Below are 26,541 nucleotides of genomic sequence, written 5' to 3' on the forward strand. Positions count from 1 at the left end.
TGTCTATTAGTCCATTTGGTCTAAAGTATAGTTTAAGTCCAATGTTTCCTTATTGATTTTCTATCTGGATGATCTATCCATTATTGAAAGTGGGATATTAAAGTTCCCTTGTATTGTTGTCTATCTCTCCCTTCAGATTTGTTAGTACTTTATATATTTAGGGGCTCTGATGTTCGATGTATTTACATTTACAATTTTTATAGCCTCTTGATTATTTGACTCATAAGTTTATCATTATATAATTACCTTCTTTTTCTCATTATAATTTTTGACTTAAAGTCTATTTTGTCTGAAATAAGTGTAGCTACCCCTGCTGTCCTTTGGTTTCCACTTGCATGGAATGTCTTTTTCCATGCCTTCACTTTCAGTCTATGTGTGTTGTTAAAGGCTGAAGTGAGTCACTTGTGGCCACCATATACTGAGGTCTTTTTAAAAATCCATTCAGCCACTCTATGCATTTTGATTGGAGAATTTAACCAGTTTACATTTAACATAATTATTGATGGGTAAGGACTTGCTAAAGCCATCTTACTGTCTTCTGGCTACTTTGTAGTTCCCTTATCCTTTCTTCCTCTTTTGGTATGTACTATTTTTGGGGTTTTGTTTCTTGGTTACCATGAGGCTTACATAAAACAACTTATAACAGTCTCTTATAAACTGGTAATTTTGATTGCATACAAAGTCTACCTTTTTAATCCCTCTCCCCATTTTATTTTTTGATGTTGCAACTTGCTGCCTCTTTTTATATTGTGTAATAATTAATAAACTATTGTAGCTATAGTTACTTCTGATACTCTTGTCCTTGAACCTTTATACAAGAGTTAAGTGACTAACACACCACATTACATTATTAGAGTATTTCAAATTTGACCTTAACTTTACCAGTTTTATATTTTCATGTTACTAATTAGCATCCTTGCATTTCAGCTTAAAAAACTCCTTTCAGCACTTCTTATAAGGTAGGGCTAATGTGATGAATTCCATCAGCTTTTGTTTATCTGGGAAAGTCTTTATCTCGCCTTCATTTCTGAAGGACAGCTTTGCTGAGTAAAATATTCTTGGTTGGCAGTTTTTTCTTTCAGCACTTTGAAGATATCATCCTACTCTCTCCTGGCCCACATGGTTTCTGCTGAGAAATGCACTGATAGCCTTATTGGTGAGGGGGGGGGGATCCCTTGTATGTGAAGAATTTTCTTTCTCTAGCTGCTTTAAAAATTCCCGGAAAGGTGGGGTGGGGGAAATTCCAAGGGAAAAGGGTACCAAATAAGCTATTTTAAAGACAGAACAGAAATGCTTTTAAATCTAAGAATAAAATTCTAAGCCCATGGCTCCCCTGATAGTCCTTATAAGCTAAAATAAATTAAAAATAAAGATTCATAGTGATACATTATTTTATAAAATATTAAGGAAAACAACTTTCCCATTTTGCTATTTCACTATAATCATTTATTTTTGTTATATATCGGGTAATGAATTAGGATCTTGAAATTTGCTCCCTGATTAATATTCTGGTGATACAGTATCCAAAGTAACATGCCTATAGAGGGTATGATGGACGATGAACCAAGTTGGATCTCTTTTTGTTACTAAAGATTTGGCTGTATAGTCTCAATGTAGAGTGATCATTATCATGGACCACAGGAACATTTATTTTATCCAGTGAGGAAGATGGAAAATCAGAGGAATAACAGTCAGGTGTCTCTGCTCCTACTCTGGGAATAAAAAAAAAAAAAAAAAAAAAAAAAAAATTCCCTTGTCTTTGACTTTAGACAATTTTATTATAATGTGTCGTGAAGATCATTTGGGATTGCAATTTTGGGGGCACCTATGAGTTTCATGAATTTGGATGTCCAAAACTCTTCCCAGATTCCCATATCTGTGAAGTTCTCAGGCATTATTTCTTTAAGTAAGCTTTCTCAAGAGATCCTTTCCTTCTCTCCCTTCTCCTAATAATAATGCAGACTTTTTCTTAATGGTAGACCATGGTTCTTGTTAGTTTTCCTTCACTCTTTTTCATTCTTTCTTAGGTAAATCTTACATCTCCATTTCTTTGGGGTCGGTTGCTGGAAAACTGTGTTCCTTTGATGGTATCATATTTTCTTCATGTCTTGCATTGCTATCTTCTTGTTTAAAGAAGCCATCACCTCCTCTTTACCGACTGGCTTCAGAAGAAAAATTAATTTGGTCAGCCCTGTTAGGGATTCTAAGTTTTCTCAGAACTATGAATACACTTGCTCCATACTTCTTGTTCCTCTTCTGGGGGAATGTTAAGATTATATGCCTTCTCTTGATCCTGCAAAGCCAGGCCATGTGCTGACAGCCTCCCTTTTGCTTTCCCTAGGGTGGTGCTGAATGTTCACATTTGGGTGATTTCTCTCAATTCCCCAGAGTTGGGCCAGCTTTCTGTGTTGCTCATTAGCCATCTGCAGAGGTTTCTTCTTGCTGCTGTTAGAGGCATGCACTGGGAGCTGGCCAGGGGGTGTAGGTGTGTGTGGATGAGGTGCTGGGGTACTTGTGGACCAGTTGAGGGGATTCTAGGGCAAGGTGTCTTCAGCATCTCATGGGCGAGCTTCCTGATGGAGTCCACAACGTGGTTCGTAGGATCCATGTCCCTTTGACGTTCTCCAAGAGCACTAGCTGCTGTTCTCCCAGCCACACCCAAGCTCCTAGTCACACAGCACACCTCAGTATTGAGGATGGGGCTAAAAAGAAGTGGGTCTCTTTGGCAGCGTCCTGCCCAGCTGGGGAAGACTAACTCTAATATGCTCTCACAATTCCTCCTTGGGAGAAATCACAGGCCTAAAAGGTGTCTCAGGGCACTGCGCTGTGCCTCCTTGGGGTAGAGGTGACACTGATAAAGGTGACACGTCCTCTTATCCTCTTCAGTGTATCCAATCTCAAAATGTTTTACTCCAACAGTGTGATGGAACTTCCCCTGGGTCTAAATTGGTGTTCTTGGGCAGGGGGAAGACTATAGGAAATATTTAACCCACCATGTTGATGATATCACCAACTCTCATTTATTTCTTATTTAAAATTGGTTTAGTTATTCTCAACTTTATTTTTCTAAAGACTTTTAGAATTATCTTGTAATATTCCATGAAAAAGTTAATTGCAGTTTTAACTGAATTTTACTTATGTTTTAATTTGTAGAGAATTGACACTTTATTATAAGTCTTCACAATCGCAAACATCAAGTATTTCCGTTTGTTGAAATACTCTTTCAATAGAATCTTATAATTTTATCCCTAAAAGTCTTATTTTTTAAAAAAGGTTATTTCTAGGCATATAATAGTTTCTGTTGTTATTAAGAATGAGATTAAAGCTTTTCTTTTTTACATTTGTAGTTTTTGGTCACTGGTGTCTAAGAACACAACTTATTTTGGTAAATGGATCCTGTAACCAGGAATATTTACCATCTTTTTGGTTTTAAGAATTTGTGAATTTTCCTGTATTCTCAACATAGACAAGCACCTTATCAGCAAATATATGCAACTTTGTTTCTTTACTGCTTATCTTTTATTCAGGCATGATGTTCAGATATGTTAGCAGCATACTTCACAGATATCAACCAATCAAAAGGAAGCAATGGCTTTAAACAATCCATTTGGCTGTACTGGTGCATATCAGCCAGTAATCAGCACTGCTTTTTCTTGTTACTGAACAAGAAAATATATCGTCCAGGACCTTGAGGACAGTGAATCAATGTTGCATTATTAAATATGATGTTTTTTGCAGGTTTTTGGTAACCACCCTAAACTAGCCTCTTCTTCTTAAAATTATATCTTTAAAATTGTTAAAAATTAGGAGTAAGTGTTGAATTTTAATTTATGCCTTTTCTGTTTCTACTAATACTGTTTTTCCCCTTTAATTTTAAAATGATGGTTTATATTAATTTTTTAGATGTTATATCAATCCTTTCATTTCTGTAATAAATAATAGTTGATTATGTTGCTACTAAATTTTAATTCTCACAACTGAAAGAGTTAGATATGCAATCCTACCCATATTTTTCAAAGGAGAAAAGTGAAGTTTCTGGTACTTCCCTGGTGGTGCAGTGGTTAAGACTCCACGCTCCCAATGCAGGGGCCGGGGTTCGATCCCTGCTCAGGGAACTAGATCCCACATGCATGCCGCAACTAAGAGTTCGCATGCCACAACTAAGAAGCCTGCATGCTGCAACTAAGGAGCCGGCGAGCTGCAACTAAGGAGCCCACCTGCCACAACTAAGACCCGGTGCAACCAAATAAATAATAAAAAATATATATATTAAAAAAAAGATTAATTAAAAAAAAAAGAAAAGTGAAGTTTCCTACAAAGGTTAATAATCTGGCTAAGCTCACAGAGCTACTACATGGCTGATCTGGAATTTGAATTCAGCCCCATAACTACAAAGCCTGTGGTCTTAATAGCTGCATTATATTGTATCAACATCTGCCGACTGCCTAATTATTGCCATGAGTTTAACATAAATTATTTCATTTAATAGTCACACAATCCTTTGGGACGTGTCAACATCATACATTTTACTGATAGGAAAGACTGAAGCCCAGATAGATTAATTAATTTGTCCAGGTTCACACAATAAATAGGTAGCAGGTTCTAGGTCCATGCTTTTAACATTGCTCTCATCTGCTTCCTTAATATCTGCCCATTGATGGTGCAATTTTGACCAACATCACGTGCAACTTTCAACAATCCTCTATTTCTTCATAGTTCCTGAGAATGGAATAGAGGACAACATAGATGATTTAATTTATTCTAAGGCAGAGTTTCTCCAAATGTCCATTTAAGTATCTCTAATGTCAGAAAAAAAGTGTATTTCCAGGGACATGGGGGGTATACACCTAGTAACAGCAAGAAACATCTTAATGAGTATCTTGTTTCAAAACTAAAAAAATGTTGCATTCCTTGCCATGATATCATCTATGTTTATTTTAACCAGAAAATAGTTTTATATTACATACTATTGAGGAGGAAAATAGTTTTCTACTCGCCTTACTTTATACACAAGGTATTTGCCATGGAGTCTATTAACGTAAAAAAAATGAGCTGAACTGAAGACAGCTAGTATCAAGGTCCTTATACAGGCAATTTCTCATTTTTTAGTGTCACTATTTCCGAGAACCCAGACTTATATAAATGTGGTTAAAAACAGTAAGTGTTTACTCACTGCATCCAGCAATCAATCACTAAGGTGAGCCCAAGAGCAGAATATTGCCAGAGAGGGAGCATGATGGAATACTGTCAGGCTGCTATGGGAAGAAACTTCAAAAAGCACATCTTACTGACAGGTAAAATCACTCATATCATGTGCTGGGCTGAAAGGATCTCTTATACAGCATTGTCTATTTACTTTAACAACAATGTACTCAACAAGAACTTTATTAGTGAAGAAAGAACTCTAACAATCTGTTCTTAATATTATCAGTAGCATTGTCATTTTTAGCAATGCAAATGAAGATTAAATAATTCATGGTCCTTCTTCTGGTTCTCAAACATCATTTCCATGACATTTCTTGCCTAATACAATAATTGACATGCTTTGGTTAAAATTTATCAATTATTTGCCACAGAGTATTTATTCAACAGATAATACTAAAATAGTCTTTTTCACAAAAACCTGAGTGTAAAAAATTTTTTAATGATTTTTTTGTCGCTAATATTTGCATAAAACTGACACTCCAGGGAAGTGTACTTTTGTATCTAATAGCTTTGAGAAGCCCCCCTTAGCAATGTTCTAGGGAAAGGTGATTAACGACAGTATATCGGCATTCACCTAGCTAGATGAGTAGTGAACTTGGTTTTGCTTTCTCATGCTTAGCTCTCTTTAAGCACACCATAATCTCTCTACTTCTAAGAAGAAATAACAAATAACCACCAAAAAGTGTGCAGCTGGGATTCAGTTATAAATAACTCTAATGTTCTATAGTTCTGGTCAATGAACTGAATACTTTTCTGAATGAGGACATGCACTGTTCAGTCAGCACAGACAGACATTCTCTTTTTAAACTAAATCCTCTACGTGCGATACTTTTCTAAGCAGAAGATGACACACAGCTGTTTTCCAAGATTTGCAACATGGCTTGATATGAAACAGGTTGATCCTCAGTTACACAACTAGCTAACAACTGTAACAGCCATTTCTCAAAATGCTGCTGTTATAGACATTACTTTAATATCCTTCCAGTCTGTAATTTATTTTAAAAGTATGATTTAAAATACTAGAAGGACTACCTCATTCAAAAATGGGAAACTAAGCAATTAAGATAAGCTCTCCTGCTGAAAACAACCAAAAAAGCTGAATAAACATATTTTTATTATTCTAAACAAATTAAAGCTACCAGAGAGAGAACTGCAAGTCAAAAATCCAGGAGAAGGTAAAAACCAAGAGACAGAAGCACAGCCCTCAAAGCTGCTTTTACTGATCCATGAGAAACAAGTTACAAAATGACACAAGTTAAACCATTTCAAACAAGACTGAAAAGTTTCATCCTCATAGTAAGCCTGAAATGGAAGTCAGCCAGCCAATCCACATACTTGCAGCTTGTTTAGGACACCCAAGGGGCCTGGGGAACCTTAGACCTTGAACTTGAATTAACATGGTTCCAGAAACATTAGTACTCTTAGCACCTACCAAAAATAAATGAAAATATTTCCAGAGGAAGGCACCATCATATTAGGTTTTCAATTATTCTTAAAAATTGTTCAAATACAATGACCACAAAACACATGTAAATAAATTTTAAAAGACTGAAATTATACAAAGTATCTTCTCTAACCACAAAAGAATGAAATTAGAAATCAGTAACAGAAAAAGTCTGGAAAACTCACAAATATGTGGAAATTAAACAATACATTCTTGCACAACCAATGGGTCAAAGAAGAAATCACAAAGGAAATTAGAAAATACTTTGAAATAGGTGAAAATGAAAACACAATATAACAAAACTTACGGGATTCACTGAAAGCAGTGCTCAGAGGAAAATTTATAGATGTAAATATCTGCTTTAAAAAGAACAAAGATCTCAAATCAATAACTTAACTTTACACTTTAAGGAACTAGAAGAAGAGCAAACTAAACTCAAAGCTAACCCAAAACTAAAGGAAATAAAGATTAGAGTGGTGATAAACAAAATAGAGAACAGAAAAGCAAAAGAGAAAAATCAATGAAATCAAAGTTGGTTCTTTGAAAAGATCAAAAACATTGACAAACCTTTAGCTAGACTAAAGAAAAAGGAAAAGATTCAAATGACTAAAATCAGAAATGAAAGTGGGGATGTTACTATTGACCTTACAGAAATAAAAAGGATTATGACAGCATACTACGATCAATTATATGCCAGCACGTTAGATAACCTAGATGAAATGGACAAATTCCTAGAAACATGCAAACTACTAAAACTGAGTTAAGAAGGAATAGAAAACTGGAATATATTTGTTAACAAGTAAAGAGACTGAATCAGTAATCAAAAACCTCTCAACAAAGAAAAGCCCAGAACCAGATGGTTTCACTGGTCAATTCTACCAAACATTTAAAGAAGAATTAATACCAATCCTTCTCAAATTATTCCAAAACACAGAAGTAGAGAGAACACTTCTTATCTCATTCTATGAGGCTCATATCATCCTGATAATACAGCTAGACAAAGATATGAGAAGAAATTCTAGACTAGTACCCCCTATGAGTATAGATGCAAAAGTTCTCAACAATTACAATTATCAGCATGTAATGAAAAATTAACAGGTTAAAAAGGAAACAAGACATCACAAGAAAGAACGTGCAAAACCACACACTGAAAGATGTGAGATATTAAGGTTATTAGACATTGATTGTAAAATGATATTTTCTGTGTATAAATAAAAAATAAGCTTGAAAATATCTGCAAAGAACATGCAGTTATAAAAAAAGGTCATAGCAGATGTGAAAAAGAGCAAACAGGCTTTCTAGACATGGAAAATTAAATACTGTGGTTAAAATTAAGACTCTCATGGATAGCTTTAAGAGTGTATCAGAGACAACTGGGGAGAGAATAAATTAAAACAGAGAAGCTAGAAGAAACTCACATATCTACAAAACTTTGATTTACGACAGATGAGGCACCAAAGAACAGTAGGGGAAACTAGTCTTTTCAATAAATGGTGATCAAAACATTAAGCACCCAGATGGAAAAAAAATGAAATTAAACCTTACAATAAGCAGAAAAATTAATTCCAGGCAGATAATAAACTAAAAGTAAAGGCAAAACTATAAAATTTCAAGAATAAAATATAGAAAAAGACTTCTTGACTCAGGAATGGGACAATATTTTTTAAAGATGAGCAAAAACTATTAACCATAGAATACTGATAACTCTTTGGACACTAAAATTAAGAAATACTATATGATATCACTTATATGTGGAATCTAGAAAATACAACAAGCTAGTGAACAAAACAAAAAAGAAACAGACTCACAGATATATAGAACAAACCAGTGGCTACCGCGGGGAGAAGGACAGGGGGAGGGGCAATATTGTGGTAGTAGATTAAGAGGTACATGCTATTATGTATAAAATAAGCTACAAGTATATATTGTACAACACAGGGAATATAGCCAATATTTTATAATAACTATACATTGAGTATAACCTTTAAAAATTGTGAATCACTATATTGTACACTTGTAACTTACATAATATTGTATACAAACTATACTTCAGTTTAAAAAAAAACTGTTCATCAAAAGAACCAAAAGAGAGTAAAAAGACAGCTGAGTAATAGAAATGGATATCTTTAATACACTTCAACAACCTAGAACTGGTATCCAGAACATAGAAAGAATTCCTACAAATCAGCAGAAAAATGAGCAAAAGATTTGAACAGGCATGTCACAAGAGAAGAATTCAAATGGCCAAGCAATATGAATAGGTGCCCAAACCTATCTGCCAATAGAGATGCACATTAAACTACAGCAAGCATACTACTACATACCCACAAGATTGGCAAAAATTAAAAAGTCTGATAACATCAAGTGTTAGAAAAGGAGAAACAGGACTTTTATACTCTGCTGTCAGTAGAGTGGCTTGGTACAACTTCTTTGGAAAACAATACAGCATTATCAAGAAAAGTTAAAGGTACACATACCCTATAACCCAGGAATTCCACTCCGTAGGGAAATTCTTGCACATGAGTACAAGAATACATGTTTAGAAGCACATTTTTCATAAAAACAACCCAAATTTCCATCAAAGGTGAAATGGATAAGTGCTACTGTGGCAAATTTATATAATGACACAGTACATACAGCAATGGAAAAAACCCTCTACACAACATAAATTCTTAAATACATAAACTTGATAGAAGCCAAGACACAAAATTACAGAGAGTAGCATTCCATTTATATAAAGTTCAAAACTAGACATGTTTAAACTAACGTATATTATTTAGGAATGGATCCTTAGGGAATAAAACCATAAAGAAAATTTTTAAAAAGTGGTTTCCAAAAAGTCAAAGTAATAATTTATCCAAATATTAAGAGAAATGTATGATTGGCAAAATAAATGTAGGTGGGTTGCAGGGTTCGAGATGCTGGCAATGTTCTATTTCTCAACAAGTAGTCACCGGGTTTTTTTGCTGTAATAATTATTCATTTTTCTGTGCAAGTGTGTTTTACATAAATTTCTGTGTGTTGTATTACATAAGACAAGAGGTTTTTTTTTTTTTAAGATGAGGTTTTCTAAAAAGAATTTAAAAAGAGTTTACAAAGAGTTAATGTGCATAATCAGAAAATATCACAAGTTGTGTAAAAAAACGTTACTATAAGCTAGCAGTACAAATATTCATCACTGAGTTTTTATAACAAATTTATTTGCTTTTAAAAGAGCACTCTTCAGAAAGAAGCCACAATAAGTGATTTCACACGAGATGACTAAAATAGTGTGTTTTTATAAAGGCAAGCCTCAACATCTGAAAAATAATATAAACTATTTTGGAATCATGATTATCTAATTTTTTTTTTTTTTTTTACTGAGACATAGTTAACGTAAAATGCACAGATTTAAGTATTTGGTTTGATGACTTTTGGCAGTTGGACACACCTATATAACCACATCTAAAACAAAATACACAAACACTTCCTCCTTTCTTTTCCTTCACTGTTTCTTTTTAAAAAATACAAACCATATACATATTAAATTTCTGTATGATTCTTAAAATAACAATTAATTCCATTTTCCTTATATTGTCTAACTCAAGCTAGTTGAAGAAGGTATCAGAAACATTTTCATTTTACTTTGGGCCATACGATACACTTGTCACCTTCTGACAAAATATGGGTGTCATACAAGCTATATACAGTTACTTGTCAGCTGCTATGAGGAAACAACTACATAAATTGAGAACACAGTAAGTGAGGGGATCAAAATAAGATGATCCTACAATTGAATGTTTTCCAGTTCTTCTCAACTGAAGAATTCCAGCTGAAAATAAGAGAAGTAAAACCTAATGCAACCATGAGGTTTGGAGGATAGACAGTGTCTAGCAGGACCTGGACACAATTAGGTTGAAAAAGCAATTAGGGATTAGTGGTTTATCTTCTCTAGGCATGTCTTAAATAGCCACAAAAAGCAGAAAAAAAGGGAGTGGGGTGAGGAAGAGTTTCTACCTTTCTACCGTCCACAAGTTTTTTGTTGGTGGAATTTTGCAAGATAAATTTCGAAAACACCAAAGTAAGACGGGGTTTGCTATAGGTATCACAAAGTCAATTGTGATTTGACATCTCAATTCAGTTAAATTATGAATGCTGTCAGCTACGTAGTTTACTTATTCAGGTTCAAGAGATTCACAGCTGAATCCGTATTTAAATTTGGCAGGATTCTAAAAAAGTCAGGAAAGGCAACTGGACAAAATCCACATCCAATCCATTTGCTTAAAGTGTTTACTTATAGTAACAGCATACAAATGTCTCATGTTACTGATAAACCACAGAAAGCTTGGGGGATGCTGTTACTATCCAAACTTAAATGTAATGTCCATTATGGCAGAGTAATGAGAAAGTCAATACAAATACAAATCACATTTACTTAGAACAAATTTAATACAATGGCAAGTATGATGAAAGTGCCTTTGCATATATGAGAATGTTTTAGAAACTCTTATTTGAAATAATTAAACATTTCTGCAACAGAAGTGTCTTTGGAGCAATTTATTTTAACTTGAACTTTAATGTAATTATACTGTGAAACATAAACATACATAAAGACAGGAAAAAAAAGAAAAAATTTAGTACAATTTTAAAGCATAATTATAATTTGAACATAACATCACCATCTGGTCAAGAAAAAAGAAGACTAGAAGCACTCAAGAAGCCACTCAGGTAAATCTTCCTGATCATACCATTCACCCTCCTCTTTGGATAATCATTATCCTGATTTTGATGAGAAATATTTGCCATATCTTCTTTATAGTTTTACCACCTATGTATACAGTCTAAAAGAATAATGTTACCTTTGTCTATTCTTAAAGTTTATGTAACTGGAAATGCAACAGTATATAAATATATTTTGGTGACTTGTGACTACACATTGTGAGATACACCCATGTTGTTACCCATAACTGTAGTTCATTCATTTTTTTTTAACATCTTTATTGGAGTATAATTGCTTTATAATGGTGTGTTAGTTTCTGCTTTATAACAAAGTGAATCAGCTATACATATGCATATATCCCCATATCTCCTCCCTCTTGCGTCTCCCCATTCATTTTTACTGTTGAACAATATTCCATTACATGAACACACCATAATTTATATATTCAGCTGTTGATGGATACTTGGGTTATCTTCCATATTTGGTAATTATAAACAATGCTGCCATTGAACATTTGTGTACGTGTCTCCTGGCGCATATATGCATTAATTTCTCTAGGGTATAAACCTAGAAGTAAAATATGATATGCATACCTTCAACTTCAATTGATCCTGGGCATACATCAGAGAAAACCATAATTCAAAAAGATACGTACACCCCAAGGTTCACTGCAGCACTATTTACAATAGCCAGGACATGGAAGCAACTTAAATGTCCATCAATGGATGAATGGATAAAGAAGATGTGGTACATATATATGATGGAATATTACTCAGCCATAAAAAAGAACAAAATAATGCCATTTTCAGCAACATGGATGGACCTAGAGATTGTCATACTGAGTGAAGTTAAGTCAGACAGAGACAAATATCATATGATATCGCTTACATGTGGAGTCCAAAAAAATGGTACAAATGAACTTATCTACAAAACAGAAACAGAGTCACAGATATAGAAAACAAACTTATGGTTACCAAGGGGGAAAGTGGAGGGGTGGATAAATTGGGAGATTGGGATTGACATATACACACTACTATATATATTGATAAAAGAGATAACTAATAAGAACCTACTGTATAGCACAGGGAAACTCTACTCAATACTATGTAATAACTTATATGGGAAAAGAATCTAAAAAAGAGTGGATATATGCATATGTATAACTGATTCACTTTGCTGTACAGCAGAAACTAACACAACATTGTAAATCAACTATACTCCAATAAAAATTAATTAAAAAAAAAAAAACTTGTAGTACCAACTTATATTATCACAAACAGTGTATGAGCATTCCCATTGCTCTAGATCTTTGCTGATACTTGGTATTTTCAGTGTTTAATTTTTGCCATTGTGATAGGTGGATCACAGTATCACACTGAGTTTTTTATTTGGATTTTCCTGATTACTAAAGAGATGGACTATCTTTGCGTCTATTTATTGGCTATTTACGTTTCTCCTTTTGGTTTTGTTTTGTTTTTTTTCTGCTGCGCTGTGCGGCATATGGGATCTTAGCTCCCCGACCAGGGATCAAACCTGTGTCCCCTGCATTGGGAGTAAGTTCCTCCTTTTGGAATGCCTATTCTCTTGATCATTTTCCTACTGGGTTGTTGGTGGGGTTTTTTTTTTTTTTTCCTCATTAATTTGTAGGAATTCCTTATATACTCTGGATACCCTTCTTCATGGGTTGTACATATAAAGATCTTCTCCCATTCTGTTCTCTTGTCTTTTTACTCTTTTTTCTGGTGTCTTTTGATGAATGAAAGTTCCTACTTTAATGCAAATTTATCAACACTTCCCTTTATGGTTAATGTCTTTTTTTGTACTTTTCTTGTCCAGGCAAAACCCCAAAGTCAAGAAGATATTCTTCTCTTATCTCTGAAAGGCTTTTTTTCTTTTTACATTTAGGTCAATCTGGAATTAATTTTTTGTTTATGATGTGAGGTAAGGTCAAGTTTCATTTTTTAAAAATAAGGATATTTAATCATTATAGCATCATTCACAAAATAGACCATACTTTCCCCTAATGCTTTACAGTGCCTTCTTTTTCCATATATACATAAACAAGCATACACATTTGAATAGGACTATTTATGTTTTTAATTATGTTCCATTTTTCTTTTTCTCCATCTTTGCTCCAGCAGCACACTTTCTTAATTACTGCAGCTTTAAATAAGAGATATGAATAATCTAATCCATGAACATGATAGATTTATTCCTATATACTTAATATTTTGATGATATCATAAATACAACTGATTTTTATATACTCTCCTTGTATCTAGTGGCCTTGTTAAACTTATTTATTAGCTTATGATGTTAGCTATGTTTTTTTTGTTTTTTGTTTTTTTGTAGATACAATTCGTCAGATTAAGGAAATTCCATTCTATTCCTGGTTTACCATCATGAATTGTTTGGCTGCTGAATTTACCAAATGTTTTTACTGCATCTTTCGAGATGATCATTTTTTTTTCTTTTTTCTTCTATTAATATAAGCTATGATTGATTTTCCAACATTAAACCGAACTTGAATATCTTGAATAAATCCAACTTTGTTGTTATATATTATTCTTTTAATACATTGCATGATTCAGTTTGCCAAAATTTTGTTTAGGAAATCTGAATCCAAGTTCATGAATGAGATCGGCTTGTAATATGATTTTCTCCAATTTCACTATGATATCTGTAGGTGTGTATTTCTTTTTATTTACCTGGCTTGAGCTTCATTTGGCTTCATGAATCTGTGGGTTGATTTAGAAGTTTTAGAAAGTTCTAAATGATGATGACTTCAAATAATGTTTCTACTCCTCTACTCTCCTTCTGAATAACTACATACATTAGGCATTTTCACTATATATTATATGCCTCTTACACTCTTCTCTGTGTTTTCCATGTCATCTTCTCTCCATGTCTCAGTCTGGATTCTTTCTTATGACCTATCTTACAGTATACTAATTCCCTGTCCAGCTGGTTTATTCTGCTGTTATCTCACTGACAGTTTTCTTGATTTTAATTACTAAAATATTCAGTTCCAAAACTTCTATTTTCTTTCAAATGTGCTGTACCTTTTAAAAAATAATTAATATTTATATCATTGAACATAATAAGCATAGTTCTAGAGCCCCTATTGGCCTGTTTCTATTGATTTTTATCCATGTTGTCTTGCCTTTTATACGCCTAATTTTCTTTGTCAGACAGTATATTTGAAAATTATTTTGTTGAAGTAATTTGAAACTTAGGTTGATTATTATCTTCCTCCAGAGTAGACTGTCCATTTGCTTTTGTTAGGTACTTGGCGGTATTAGCAATTCAAGATCACTTTACTGCTTTTTCCAATGATGGGATTTTCCCAGCTACCCAGATGATTTGCCGTTTAGCTGCTGTCTGTGCAACGACTGGCATACTTCCTGTTTACAGTTCAGTCCTTTAAGGTCCCAACCCAAAACATGGGTTTTTGGTCACTGTCCTACCACTTACAGTCCTAGACTCCAACAATTTTTCCCCACCAGTTCTGCAATAATATCAAAAGTACTACTCAGCTTCTCATCTACCTCTTTTGGATCACCAATTGTACCCAGCCCCAAAATGCCTGCCATGTTCCCAGATCTTGGACCAGTAATTCTTCACTACTTTATTAGCAATTCAGTTCCAGTTTGTATTTTGTCTAGCTTTATTCATTGTCATCAGTGAGAGGACTATTCTGAGTTACCTCCTCTGTCATTGCTGTTAGGTCTATAACTAAATATTTTCAAGCTTGTCTTTTGTTTCCTTAACATGTAAAAAAACAGTTTTATGATCTGTGACTGGTATTTACAAAGCCTTGCAGTTCTAGTTTCTGCTTGCTCTTACTCATAATGACTTATCCACTTTTGTGCTTGTTTTTTGACTGTGGCTACTCGTTCTTATAAAATTACTTGACAGAAATTACCTGAGGCCTAGGATAAAGGAGTCTTCTTCCAATTAGGACTCACATTTCCTTCTGCCAGGTTTCTAGGGGATGCTACTAACCAATCTGGGACTATTTTAAACTCAATTCACCATTTGATATAATACAGGTGATGTGAACTTGGACTGCAAATCTACTCCAGGGCTGGATTATGGTTGTAACTTCTGCACTATACCGAGACACTTTCTTTGCAGTCTCTGAGGTCAGGTTAGAGGGTCCACCATTATGTCGGGGAGCAGGCTATGGTGGTTTTTGTGAAGGGAAAATCTCCTATTAGACTTCATACCTTAGGTAGCCCTTAGGCTTTTACTTTTGTCTCCCTACCCCATGAGGACTGCAAAATCGTAATTCACATTTGCCAGCCTGGCAAATACTCTTGGGGCATTCAGTTATAAGCACAACTGTCTAAACTCTTGCTTTTTCTTTGGCCTGATAACTCTTTATTTCTCCTTAGCTCTTTGATGCTTTTAAGAAAATTACTTTTAAATTTTTTCCAGAATTTTTAGATGTTTTTGATGGTAGAGTTGGTGCAAGTCCCCTAGATCACCATATTTCTTAGAGAAGTAGCTGCAGTTTGTTAAAAAGCATAATACATGCAACAAAGCTTACAAACATTTTATTTCTGAACAGAATCAGAGAACCCAAAAAGGCAGAAGGGACGTGAGACACACAGTAAGTATTCCAAAACCCAGGTCTCCTCAGTTTCCAAATCTCTTTTGTGACAAGAGCATTTTTGTGTATCACACATTTAACCTGTTAGCCCTAAAAACAGTTCTCAGAACTTCAGAAAAATTATCTAAGGAAACTGTGTCAAAGCAGTAACAGAAAGCATCAGTGTGTTGAGGTCTAAATTAGAGGACAAAGACCTCAAGATTAATCTCTCACCATTCCTCAGTGAGTGCTTGCCCAAGTTCCACCAGTTCCCCCCCGTCACTTCTAGGCTGTCTTCAAATCCTTCACTGGGTACTTGGCTTTGGTGTTAATGATTTTGTTACTCCAGGCAGTTTTCCAAACAAAAAGGAATGGTTATTTATAATTCCTAGACTGAAATCATAAATACCATCAGCCGAATTACACTGAAATGTCAGTATAACTCTATGAACAGAATTTCACATAAAGTTAGTCTGTCTTGGCTAGGTAAAAAGGATTTTAGTTATAAAAGTTGCAAAAGGATCTTATTGTAGGTAAGTTTAGACTCTTAGGTGGTCCTGCAGTGTATACTCTGAGGACAGCTTTGCAGCAAGGTTCCTGACACAGATCATTTAGACTGGGAGCCAGACATTTTTCTCCCTCAAATTATAAGGGACCAGTGGTATTCCAGTAAATTGCCCCTTTGTGAATGAAATAACTTTACTTAGATTTTCATACTGAATATCTTTCTTATACAGATCATTTTACTTTTCCCTCAAAAATTTTGTGATTACTTCAATCTAAAACAGTATTCATGAGATACGGTATACAAGGTGGTATCTTCAAGCAAATGCCTTTTTTTTTTTTTTTTTTGCAAATGCCTTTTAATTCAAAATATAAGTACCCTTTATAAAAAAAACTCAGTATCTGCTAATTTTAAAATAATTAGAGATTTTTCCAAGGTATATAAAACCTCCAAACACTCCATCTAGTACATGTTGGACAACTAACAGTTTCTGAACTCTCTCATACTCTGAAAAGGACATGTTATACAAAGGAACTGACTCTATGTGGCTCTGTCATGATGTCACAGTGAATATGCTGCTCTCAGTTCCTACAGAGGATTGCATTTTCTGATGCCAAAATGCAGCTGGAGCACTGTCTTGTAAAGTTGGTCATTCATATGACTGAAAATCCGGTAATTCCACCCATGAGGCATATTCCCTAGAGTAGAGCACTGATTCTCAAAGTACAGTCCCCGGACCAGCAGCAGCAGTGTCACTTGGGAACATATTAGAAATACAAATTCTTGGGACCCACTCCAGACTTACTGAATCAGAAATCCAAGGTGTTTTAACAAGTCCTCTAGGTGATTCTGATGCAGACTAAAGTCTGAGGCTCCCTGCTTTAAAGAAATTCTTGTTCACTTGCTCTGATACAAGAATTATTTGAGCAGAATTGCCCCTTCTCTCTCTACCTCTCCCCCACCACACACACACACACACACACACACACATATCTAATCCCGAAAATGAACATCTACTGTCAGGAGAACAATATAAAAAAATGTACTACTAACACAATGTAGTACTCACTATACAACAGAGAAAATAAATGAAAAACAGCTACATTTACAAGGTTAAATAAAACTTAGACCCATAATTTTGATTGAAAAAAATCACGTTAAGTCTGCAGTGTGATATTTTATAAAGGTTAAACACAAGCAAAACGAAATCATATATTATTTAAATATACATTTATGTGATAAAGCAATAACACTATTTTTAAAAAACAAAGAAAGGATACCCCTTTAATTCTGTACAGTATTTCCCTCAGAGGGAGCAGAGGCAGGGGGATCGGGTAAGGAAGGAACACAGTGGGAACCATAAACGTACTGGGATCAATCTAGTTCTTAGGCTGGTCATGAGATTGCATTGTTCATTTATTTATGTAATTTTTATCACTACATTCTTTTGTATATATAAAATATTATATAATACATTTTAAACCCAGAAAACAAAAAAATGCAGCTAATAAACAAAGATAGTCATTACCTTAAATAGAAAAATTAGAAACCACCTAAGTGATATAAATTGTGTAAATTGTGATATGTTCATTCAGTTAAAAAGAATTTTAAAATATATGAGAAAATATTTATGATAAAATTAGTTAGATAAAATAATGTAAAAAATGTACAGTAAAAGGATTAGAAAAAATACAATAAAATGTCAATAGTGGGTATTACAGGGAGTTTTGTTTCTTCTTTGTACATTTAAATTTTTCTATAGTGAATAATAAATACTTTGAAAATCATTAAGGACTTTTAAAACTGTCACTGAAACATTTAATAACTCTAAGTCATTAAAGAAAACTACCAAATCTTCCATTGGAAACAGGAAGGAAGTTGGTGTTTTGTGAAAATCTGTGATTTATGAGCTTTATAATTCAAAGTTTTATATTTTCTGCCATAAAACTGTGTATCTTTATTACTCTGATTTCATTTAAAATAATTTCATGTTGTTTGTGTGGGAGGAAATATGACTGAGAAAACCATGACCTAAAGAGTATATTTTTGCCATAGAGGACTTCAATTAAAACAAATAAAAACAACTTCAATATCCTTAAGAACAAAAAGAAAAAATATCCACCAATGGTTGACCAGCTTTTGGAAACACTGAAGAAACACATATACTGAGAGTCTTCCTTATAGCCCCAGGGCCCATCATAATAAGAAAGAAACATAAAGATTAAGGCCAGAGGCCAGAGATTAGTTACATACCTCTTTTTCCAATATTCTAGCGACCTCACCAAGGGTACGATCTAAAGCAGAAACCTTATTGTTTGCCCATGAGCCACTGTCTTGTACTTGTAGTTGTTTTAGAAGATCTTTGGCTAATCGCTGAAGCCTTGGATACAAAATGAAAGAGAAGAATGACATGAATGTATTAGACTATAATATTTCATTTTCCTAAATATTTTTAAACAAAAGTTACTTTCATTATTGTATTAGAAACTGCTTCATAGAGCACCTAAGGGGAAGAAAAACAAACCACTCCTAAGGCTGGTATTATCCTATGTTCACAAACACCAATCTAGTCCTTGTGACACAAAACAGATCTAGAGGACAGTACTGTCCATCCACAGGATTAGCTGGAGCAATTGCTGCCATCAGTTTCCGCGTGACCCTTAAACTAGAACAGAATTGGAGATGGGGAAAGGTGAGAGTATGATGGCAGAGAAAATGAGTATAAGAGCCTGAGCAGATTTTCATATTTTGATTTAAATCTTCAAGGTAGCCTTGGATACCATGTTATAAGCACTGTAAACTCTCAGAATGTCAAACTCCCCATTTTCCAATTTACAGGCAATCTGGGGATTTCCTGCCACTGCTGATGTCATTTAGACAATAGAGCAATTATTTCCTTTTCACCAAGAATAACACATATTTCCTAGATCATAAGATTCTTTAGTAAGGGGAATGTATGTAATATTTCTTTGAAGCCCTTACTTCTTCTGTTTCATATACCTCACTCTTCGATCAATCCTCCTCTCCTTTCAACTTACTTGCTTGAGTATCCTACCAGCAGATACTCACCAGACGCTTTCCCAGATCTCTCCGCTTTCCCCCTATGCATCATCTCCCTGTTGCCTTACTTCCATTTTTATCTATGATTGATTCCATAGGCCATCATTATAATCACTTTCTTGTAAACGTGTGCTACATTCCCTTTCTGTTGTTCTGTTACTCCTACAGCTAACCCCCAGCCATGGTAACAATCACTAATGTTTGTTTAGTGGGCCAGGCATCCCTCTCAGTGCCTTGCATACATTAACTTATTTAGCTGGATTAGTGAACATCTGCCCGCCTTTTCCATTTTTGATACTGAGAAACAGTCACACCATGCAAAAGATTGGTATGACTATAGATTCAGAACCTTACTAATATAAGTTTGTCTAGTCTGCTCACTCTACTACAAAGACTTGTTTCATATATTGCTCAATCTCCTCACAACTCCACCCGTTCCTTTTTCCCCCTTGCTTTCACATAAGATCTTACATTTTATAGAGAAAATGGAAGCTACTGGAACAAGAAAATCTTCTTTCTGCCACAAAATCTACAAGGATATCAGCACTTCACCCATACTCTCCCTTATTTCTCCTATTACAATCAAGGAAGACTGATTCCTCCCATGTAGGGCTAGTCTTGCCACACAGGCTCTGTATGCATGAGGTCTTTCTGGATCTAAATCCCGCTCTTCCTGCTTCAGTGTCTTTGCAAATGCTATTCATTCATTCCTTCTGAAATGCTTCCCCCACCTCCACATTATCTAGAAAATTCCTACTTATCCCTAAGTTCTTAGGCCAAACATTGCTTTCTCTGATTTGACTATTCCTTCAAATCACTTATTACAAGTCTCTCCCATGCAGAGATTTACAACAGAACTTTTTGGTAATGATGGGAATGTTCCATATCTGTACTGTCCAACCTGGTGGCTGCTAGCCAAATGTACCTATTGTGCACTTGAAATATAGTTAGTGTGACTGAGGAACTAAATTTTAAGTTTTATTTAATTTAAGTAATTTAAACAGCCATATGTGGCTAGAAGCTATCATATTGGACAGTGCAGAAGCACAGTATTAACTTCATGAGACAGGGTTCTTCTCTTTTTTTTTATTATTAATTAATTAATTTATTTTTGGCTGCGTTGGGTCTTTGTTGCTGCACATGGGCTTTCTCTAGTTGCAGCGAGCGGGGGATACTCTTCGTTGTGGTGTGCGGGTTTCTCATTGGGTGGCTTCTCTTGTTGTGGAGCATGGGCTCTAGGCGCGCGGGCTTCAGCAGTTGTGGCACGCGGGCTCAGTAGTTGTGACTCGTGGGCTCTAGAGCACAGGCTCAGTAGTTGTGGCGCACAGGCTTAGTTGCTCCGTGGCATGTGGGATCTTCCCGGACCAGGGATCGAACCTGTGTCCCCTGCATTGGCAGGCGGATTCTTAACCACTGTGCCACTATGGAAATCCCGAGACAGGGTTCTTGTCAACCCATTCACCATCTTATCCGTAGCACCTCTAGATAAGTACACTCAATAGATATTTAATGATGAATGGTCTAAGAAGAAATTTCTTCTTTACATTAACATTAATAATATCCATAACCTCATATGTTACAAAATACTTTCACGTACATGATCATTTTTAGTCCTCTGAAAAACACTGTCCATTCCTATTTGAAAAATGAAGACGCCAAGGCTCAGGCAAATTAGGTGACTTTCCCAAGACCTCACGACTGGTAAATGTATTATTGGGACTAGAAACCTAGGCCTTTAATCTTCAAATTTCATGCTTTGTCTCCACACCATATTAGTCAATTCAAATAAGGAAATTTCATTCACAAAGGAATAATATCCTAGAATATAATTTCATCTAGAAATGTATTTATGTAAAAAAATTGAATTCCTCAAAGAATACAACAGTAATTGCAGCTCAAAAGGCCCTGGTGAACTCCAGTTTAAACCTAAGCTATCCATATGAAGTTTACTTTGATAAGTCAAGGAATAAATACAAACTCTAAAATCAGAAATACCTATGCTTAAATTCCGGCTCCAGAACATACCACATATGTAAACCCTGGGGAGGTTATTTAACTACTTTCAATCTCAGTTTCTTCAACTTAAAAGTGAAGATTTTATATATATATGTATATATATATATTTTTTTTTTTCAGAGCTTCTGAAGATTAGAGATAATTAACGTAATGTACCTAACACCATTCACTAAAGTAGACATTCAATAAACGACCAACTCTTATTACTATTCATTGACAGAAAGTCTCAACCTAACAAAAGGAAAAAGGGAATATAAAAAATACAAAAATAGAATAAGAGCAACATACTTCTTTTCTTCCTAATCGAATATGGGCTAGAGTCCCATCCAATTAAAGTTACTGACCTTATCATGTGGATGAATATTGGCAGCGAACTTCACTGTGTGACAGATAAGTAGCCACTTCAGCTTTTGGCTGAATAAAGCCTGCACACCATGTAACTGAATATCCAGCCATAGCAATGGATGCATATGAATCTAGCACTATTCTTACCAAGAATGCTCACATTCCACTGAAAACCAGGGGTATTTAGGGAGGCACAAGGGCCATTTTAATTCACAGAATACAAGAAGCTTGTATTTCACCCTGAGGTAAATCAAATCTGGGATTCATATGAACCTATCTTTCAGGGAAGAATGCCAAATCAAGGGGATGCTTAGGTAACATGAGCTAAACCTCTGTTTTATTCCCTGCCTCCACAGAAGTACCACAAATAATACAGCCCCTCTCAAGAAAAACATTAGATTTTGATTCATATTATAAATAATGATAGAATGTCACAGGACTCAAGCCCTGAAAGCAGTATTTTCCCTACAGGGCAAGAATAGGAGCTGTTTAGAGGGTGCAGTTTTTATTAATACAGAAATTGCTATTTGAGTTACTTCTGGCATGTTAATTTTTTCTAGCATGAAAAGAAAAAGCGAAGGATTCATAACTCCTAGCCAAGAACATGAGAAGTATCTGTCAGGTAAATGGCTTTATGGAGAATTTTTTAAGGTCAGATATTTTCTTCTCAAAACTTGAACAAATTCTAACAACTCTAAGTTCAAACCTGTCACTGGCAAATGTGAAATGTAAGGGCTTCTCTGTAAGGATCCCTAACTTTTATCACAGTCAATTTTGGGAGGTTCATTAGGATCATTGGGAAGATTTATAAAAGTGTAAGAAAGGAGACTGGGTCCACGTTAGGAACTAACATTGTTCTTCGGTGTGATGGGCAGGAAGACATAAATATATTAACTTCTTTTTTTCTTTCACCTCCTCTATTTGAAAGGTACATAGTCTAAATTTAAGGTTACTGGTTCCCCTTCCATTTTTAAATAATATGCTTAAGTCTGTATTTCTAAATGTAACAGCATAAGAAATCCCCATATAAGATGAAAACAGTGTGCATATATTGCCTCCTACATTAGTCATCTTTCATTGTTGCCAGCCAGCATCCTTTCCTGTGGAAAAAGAACCCATCTATCCCTTTCAGGGAACTCCCTCACCTTCATACTTACATGGGTATACTAGATGTGCTCAATGCTATCAGGGTGTTGCTGCTCCCAGGCCCTCATTCTTAGTGGAAAGATCTAGAAAATGTGTGTATATTATTATATAAATAAATATAAAAAATACATATAACTATATATATAATTATATAAACACAGAGTTGACGCTTGAGCAACAGGGCTTTGAACTGTGCAGGTCCATTTATACGCAGATGTTTTTCACTATGTATGTCCCACAGGATTCAGGGTTGGTTGAATCCGTGAATGCTGGACTTCGGAGGGGAAGAGCTGACCGTAAAAGGTACAGGCAGATTTCTGACTGCTCGGGGGGTCGGCGCCCCAGCCCCACCCTCATTGTTCAAGGGTCACGCGTGTTTGTGTGTGTGTGTATCCCTACACTTTACATCTATATTTATTTCTACTTATATATATAATGGAAAATAGGAGTTAAAACTGATATCTACAATTCCAATTCACCACCATAGGATTTTCTATTCTCCCTGGGTCTATTTTTAAGTCTCTTCTCTCATCCTTAATATATTTACTTATGGGAACAATCCACCTAACATATCATGCATCTTTCTTTATGCATACTATTATCTTCCTGCTTGGCCTCCGACTCCCTACTCTGGGCTCTTCTGCCCTTCTCAGCTTGCTTGGGTTTCACACCCTTTGCAAGACTCCCCTGACAGACTGTGCCAGGATGACATTCCATAGATTACCCTCCTCATTCGGCTCTGATTCCCCACACCAGGCCATGGTGTCCTACCCGACATGGAAGCTCCCTGCGCTCTGCTTGGGCTCTGCACCTCCACACCTGGCACCCCTCCTTAGCCTACTCAGGCTCTGACACCCACCGTTGTGCCACTGCTGCCTCCAGCCATCCAGCCAGTGCAGATGGTTGCTTGGTGCTCTCTCATCTAGTGGCTTTAGGACTGAATTGTTCTGGAAAGGGAGGGGAAACTGGAGGAAGAGTCATTTTCATTTATTAGCTAGAATAATTTTATAAGGACACATTTCTTTTCATCTGCTAGTTGGTTACCAATTTCAATCGGTTACAATAATTATCCTTTTTGATGCTTAAATTGTCCTATTTTTGTGTAGTAGTAAACTTTTCAAGTCAGCTCCTGAGTCTTTTGATAAAACACTAGCAGTCTTTGAGAGCTCCCTTGCCATCTAGTATGACAGAGCATTCAGATCTAGCATTAGACATTTTTCCAAGAAGTTCTTGCTCCCTTTAGTGAGATATGCTCACTGTTACTGCATTGGTCACTGTTTCTAGGCCTCTTCAATCGACAGAGCTAGGAAATAAGTAAATGTGTGTACACACACATACATAATACATGTGTATCTATATATGTATATACACAAATACGTATACACACAAATACGCAGAACACTTTTTAAAAGATGAAATATCTCATAAATTCATGTATTTCAAATTCAGTCCTACAGGGGTATTACCTGATCTCTAATGTATTACATCTATCTCCTTTCATCCAGACTGAGAATTCAGTTTCTCAGTAATACAGGGGATGAAAGAATGCTAGTCTCCATAATCTTCTTTACTTTATCCTTACTATTATGCACACAGACTCAGAATAACATTATCAATAATACCATCACCAATATAATTGGAGAATGGTGAATTTTTTAGAATTATGTTTTCCCCATTCTCCCCAATATTTTTCTTATAGTTACACTATAAAAACATCTGAGATACAGTTATTACGTAATATTCTTTTTCTTCTGGCCATCAGTTATTCTTAGTTCTATAAGAAACTATAACTTTAATATTCATCCCTAGTCTTTATGTTGATGTCTAATAATTTTGATTGTCTAAGGTTCATTCTCTCTTAGTATTTAAGATCCTCAAGAAAAGAAAATGTGGGTCAAGGATTTTGTAACTGGCAAAACTGATTTTTGAGGGCATAAAATTATTGATAAGAAAGAGTAAGAACTAAGGCAACATTGTTCACATCAGCCCTTCCTGAGGAACCTACTTAAGAATGAGGTTCAGGTGCTTCTCTCAAATTGGTTCCCTGAACCTTCCAGTGAAAACCGTTAGTTATTTTGGGGTTATCCTTTCCTTACATCTGTTATCCCAGTTGCTTCTCTTTGCTTTCTTTCACACTGATGTCATTACCATGCAGGTCTTGTGGCTATTTGTTCCCATCCACTTGTATTTCAGATTTCATGTAGATATCTGGCAATGTAGTTTTTTGGTAAATGCTTCCATGGGTTTTTGGTTTTCTTTATTAGTTATCTGGTTTCTATGTTAAAATTTGAAGATATTGAAAAATTATGCTCTATTGCTATTGCCATTTTTCTAGACTTATAATTTAAAAGAATATCCTGGTTGCCCTGTGGTGAAGAGACTGTAGTAAGCAAGGGCAGAGCAGTGTAGAACTAATTAGGAAGCTGCTACAATAATCCAGATGAGAGACAATGGTAGGTTAGACTAGACTAGTTACTATGGAGGTAATGAATAGTGGTCAGATTCTGAATATATTTTACAGATAGAGCCAAGAGAATTTTTTTGATGGACTGAAAGTAGAGTGTGAGAAAAAGGATGACTCTAAAGATTTTAGATGACTTAATTTAAGGATGGGCTTGCCATCCTTAAATTAAGGATGAGCAAAAATATGAGGGGTAAGGTATGGGAGCAAATTTCAGGAGTTTAATTTTGCACATATTCACTTGAGGCATCCAAGTGAACAGAGAGACATCCGAGTGGAAATGCTAAATAGGAAGTTGGATATAGTATTCTGGAGTTCTGGGGACAGGTCTGGATTGGAGACATAAATTTAAAGTCCATCCAGATACTAGATGTTTAAAGTCATGAAACTAAATGAGATTACCAAGGGAGTAATTCTCTATTTGAACTCTCAGGACAAAGGCATGTTAATGTCAACGGTCAAAGAGACAAGAAACAACCAGGCAAAAGATACTGAAAAAGAGCATCTAGTCAAGTAAGAGGAGAATCCAGAGAAAGTTGTATAGTAGATTGTTACATTAAAGGTCCCCCTTGAAGTATATCTTGCCAGCCATGACTTACATAGTCACCTCAGACAGTGACTACGGACTTGGCAAAATGACTTGCCTTGGCCAATGGGACATAAACAAATGTGACACAAGCAGAGGCTTGATAAGGCCTGATATCCTCTATGAACACTGATGCAAAAACCCTCAATAAAACAAGCAAAACAAATTAAACAGCATATTAAAAGGATTATACACCATGACCAAGTGATCTGTCATCCTCAAGGAGGCTGACCCAAGCTTCCTTATACGGCAGTCACAGGGGAGCAAGAAAGCAAAGTTGTGAGCAGAAGCCTCAAGACTTCTGGAGCCAAGGCTCAGGAGTCACATACTGCTTCTGCAGTAGACTGTGGATCAGAACAAGTCAAAAGGCCAGAACAAATTCAAGAGTAAGGAAAATAGAGTCCACTCCTTGATGGAGAGGTGGCAAAGTTATATTGCAAAGGGACATGCCTCCAGGAATGGCTCAACAACTTCTGGCCA

General features: G+C 35.4%; 1 protein-coding gene across 5 annotated transcripts in view; it reads right to left on the reverse strand.

The window, feature by feature from the left end:
* The window catches only part of SCAPER (S-phase cyclin A associated protein in the ER), a 473,441-nt gene that overhangs the window by 193,639 nt on the left and 253,261 nt on the right, over positions 1-26,541 (reverse strand). For all 5 annotated transcript variants that reach the window (XM_061181876.1, XM_061181877.1, XM_061181878.1 and 2 more), the window contains one exon: positions 18,701-18,827. In XM_061181876.1, coding sequence (XP_061037859.1) covers positions 18,701-18,827 — 127 coding nt within the window. The remainder of the gene's footprint in view (positions 1-18,700; positions 18,828-26,541) is intronic.

Source organism: Eubalaena glacialis, chromosome 2, assembly GCF_028564815.1.
Source record: "Eubalaena glacialis isolate mEubGla1 chromosome 2, mEubGla1.1.hap2.+ XY, whole genome shotgun sequence".
Classification (NCBI taxonomy): domain Eukaryota; kingdom Metazoa; phylum Chordata; class Mammalia; order Artiodactyla; family Balaenidae; genus Eubalaena; species Eubalaena glacialis.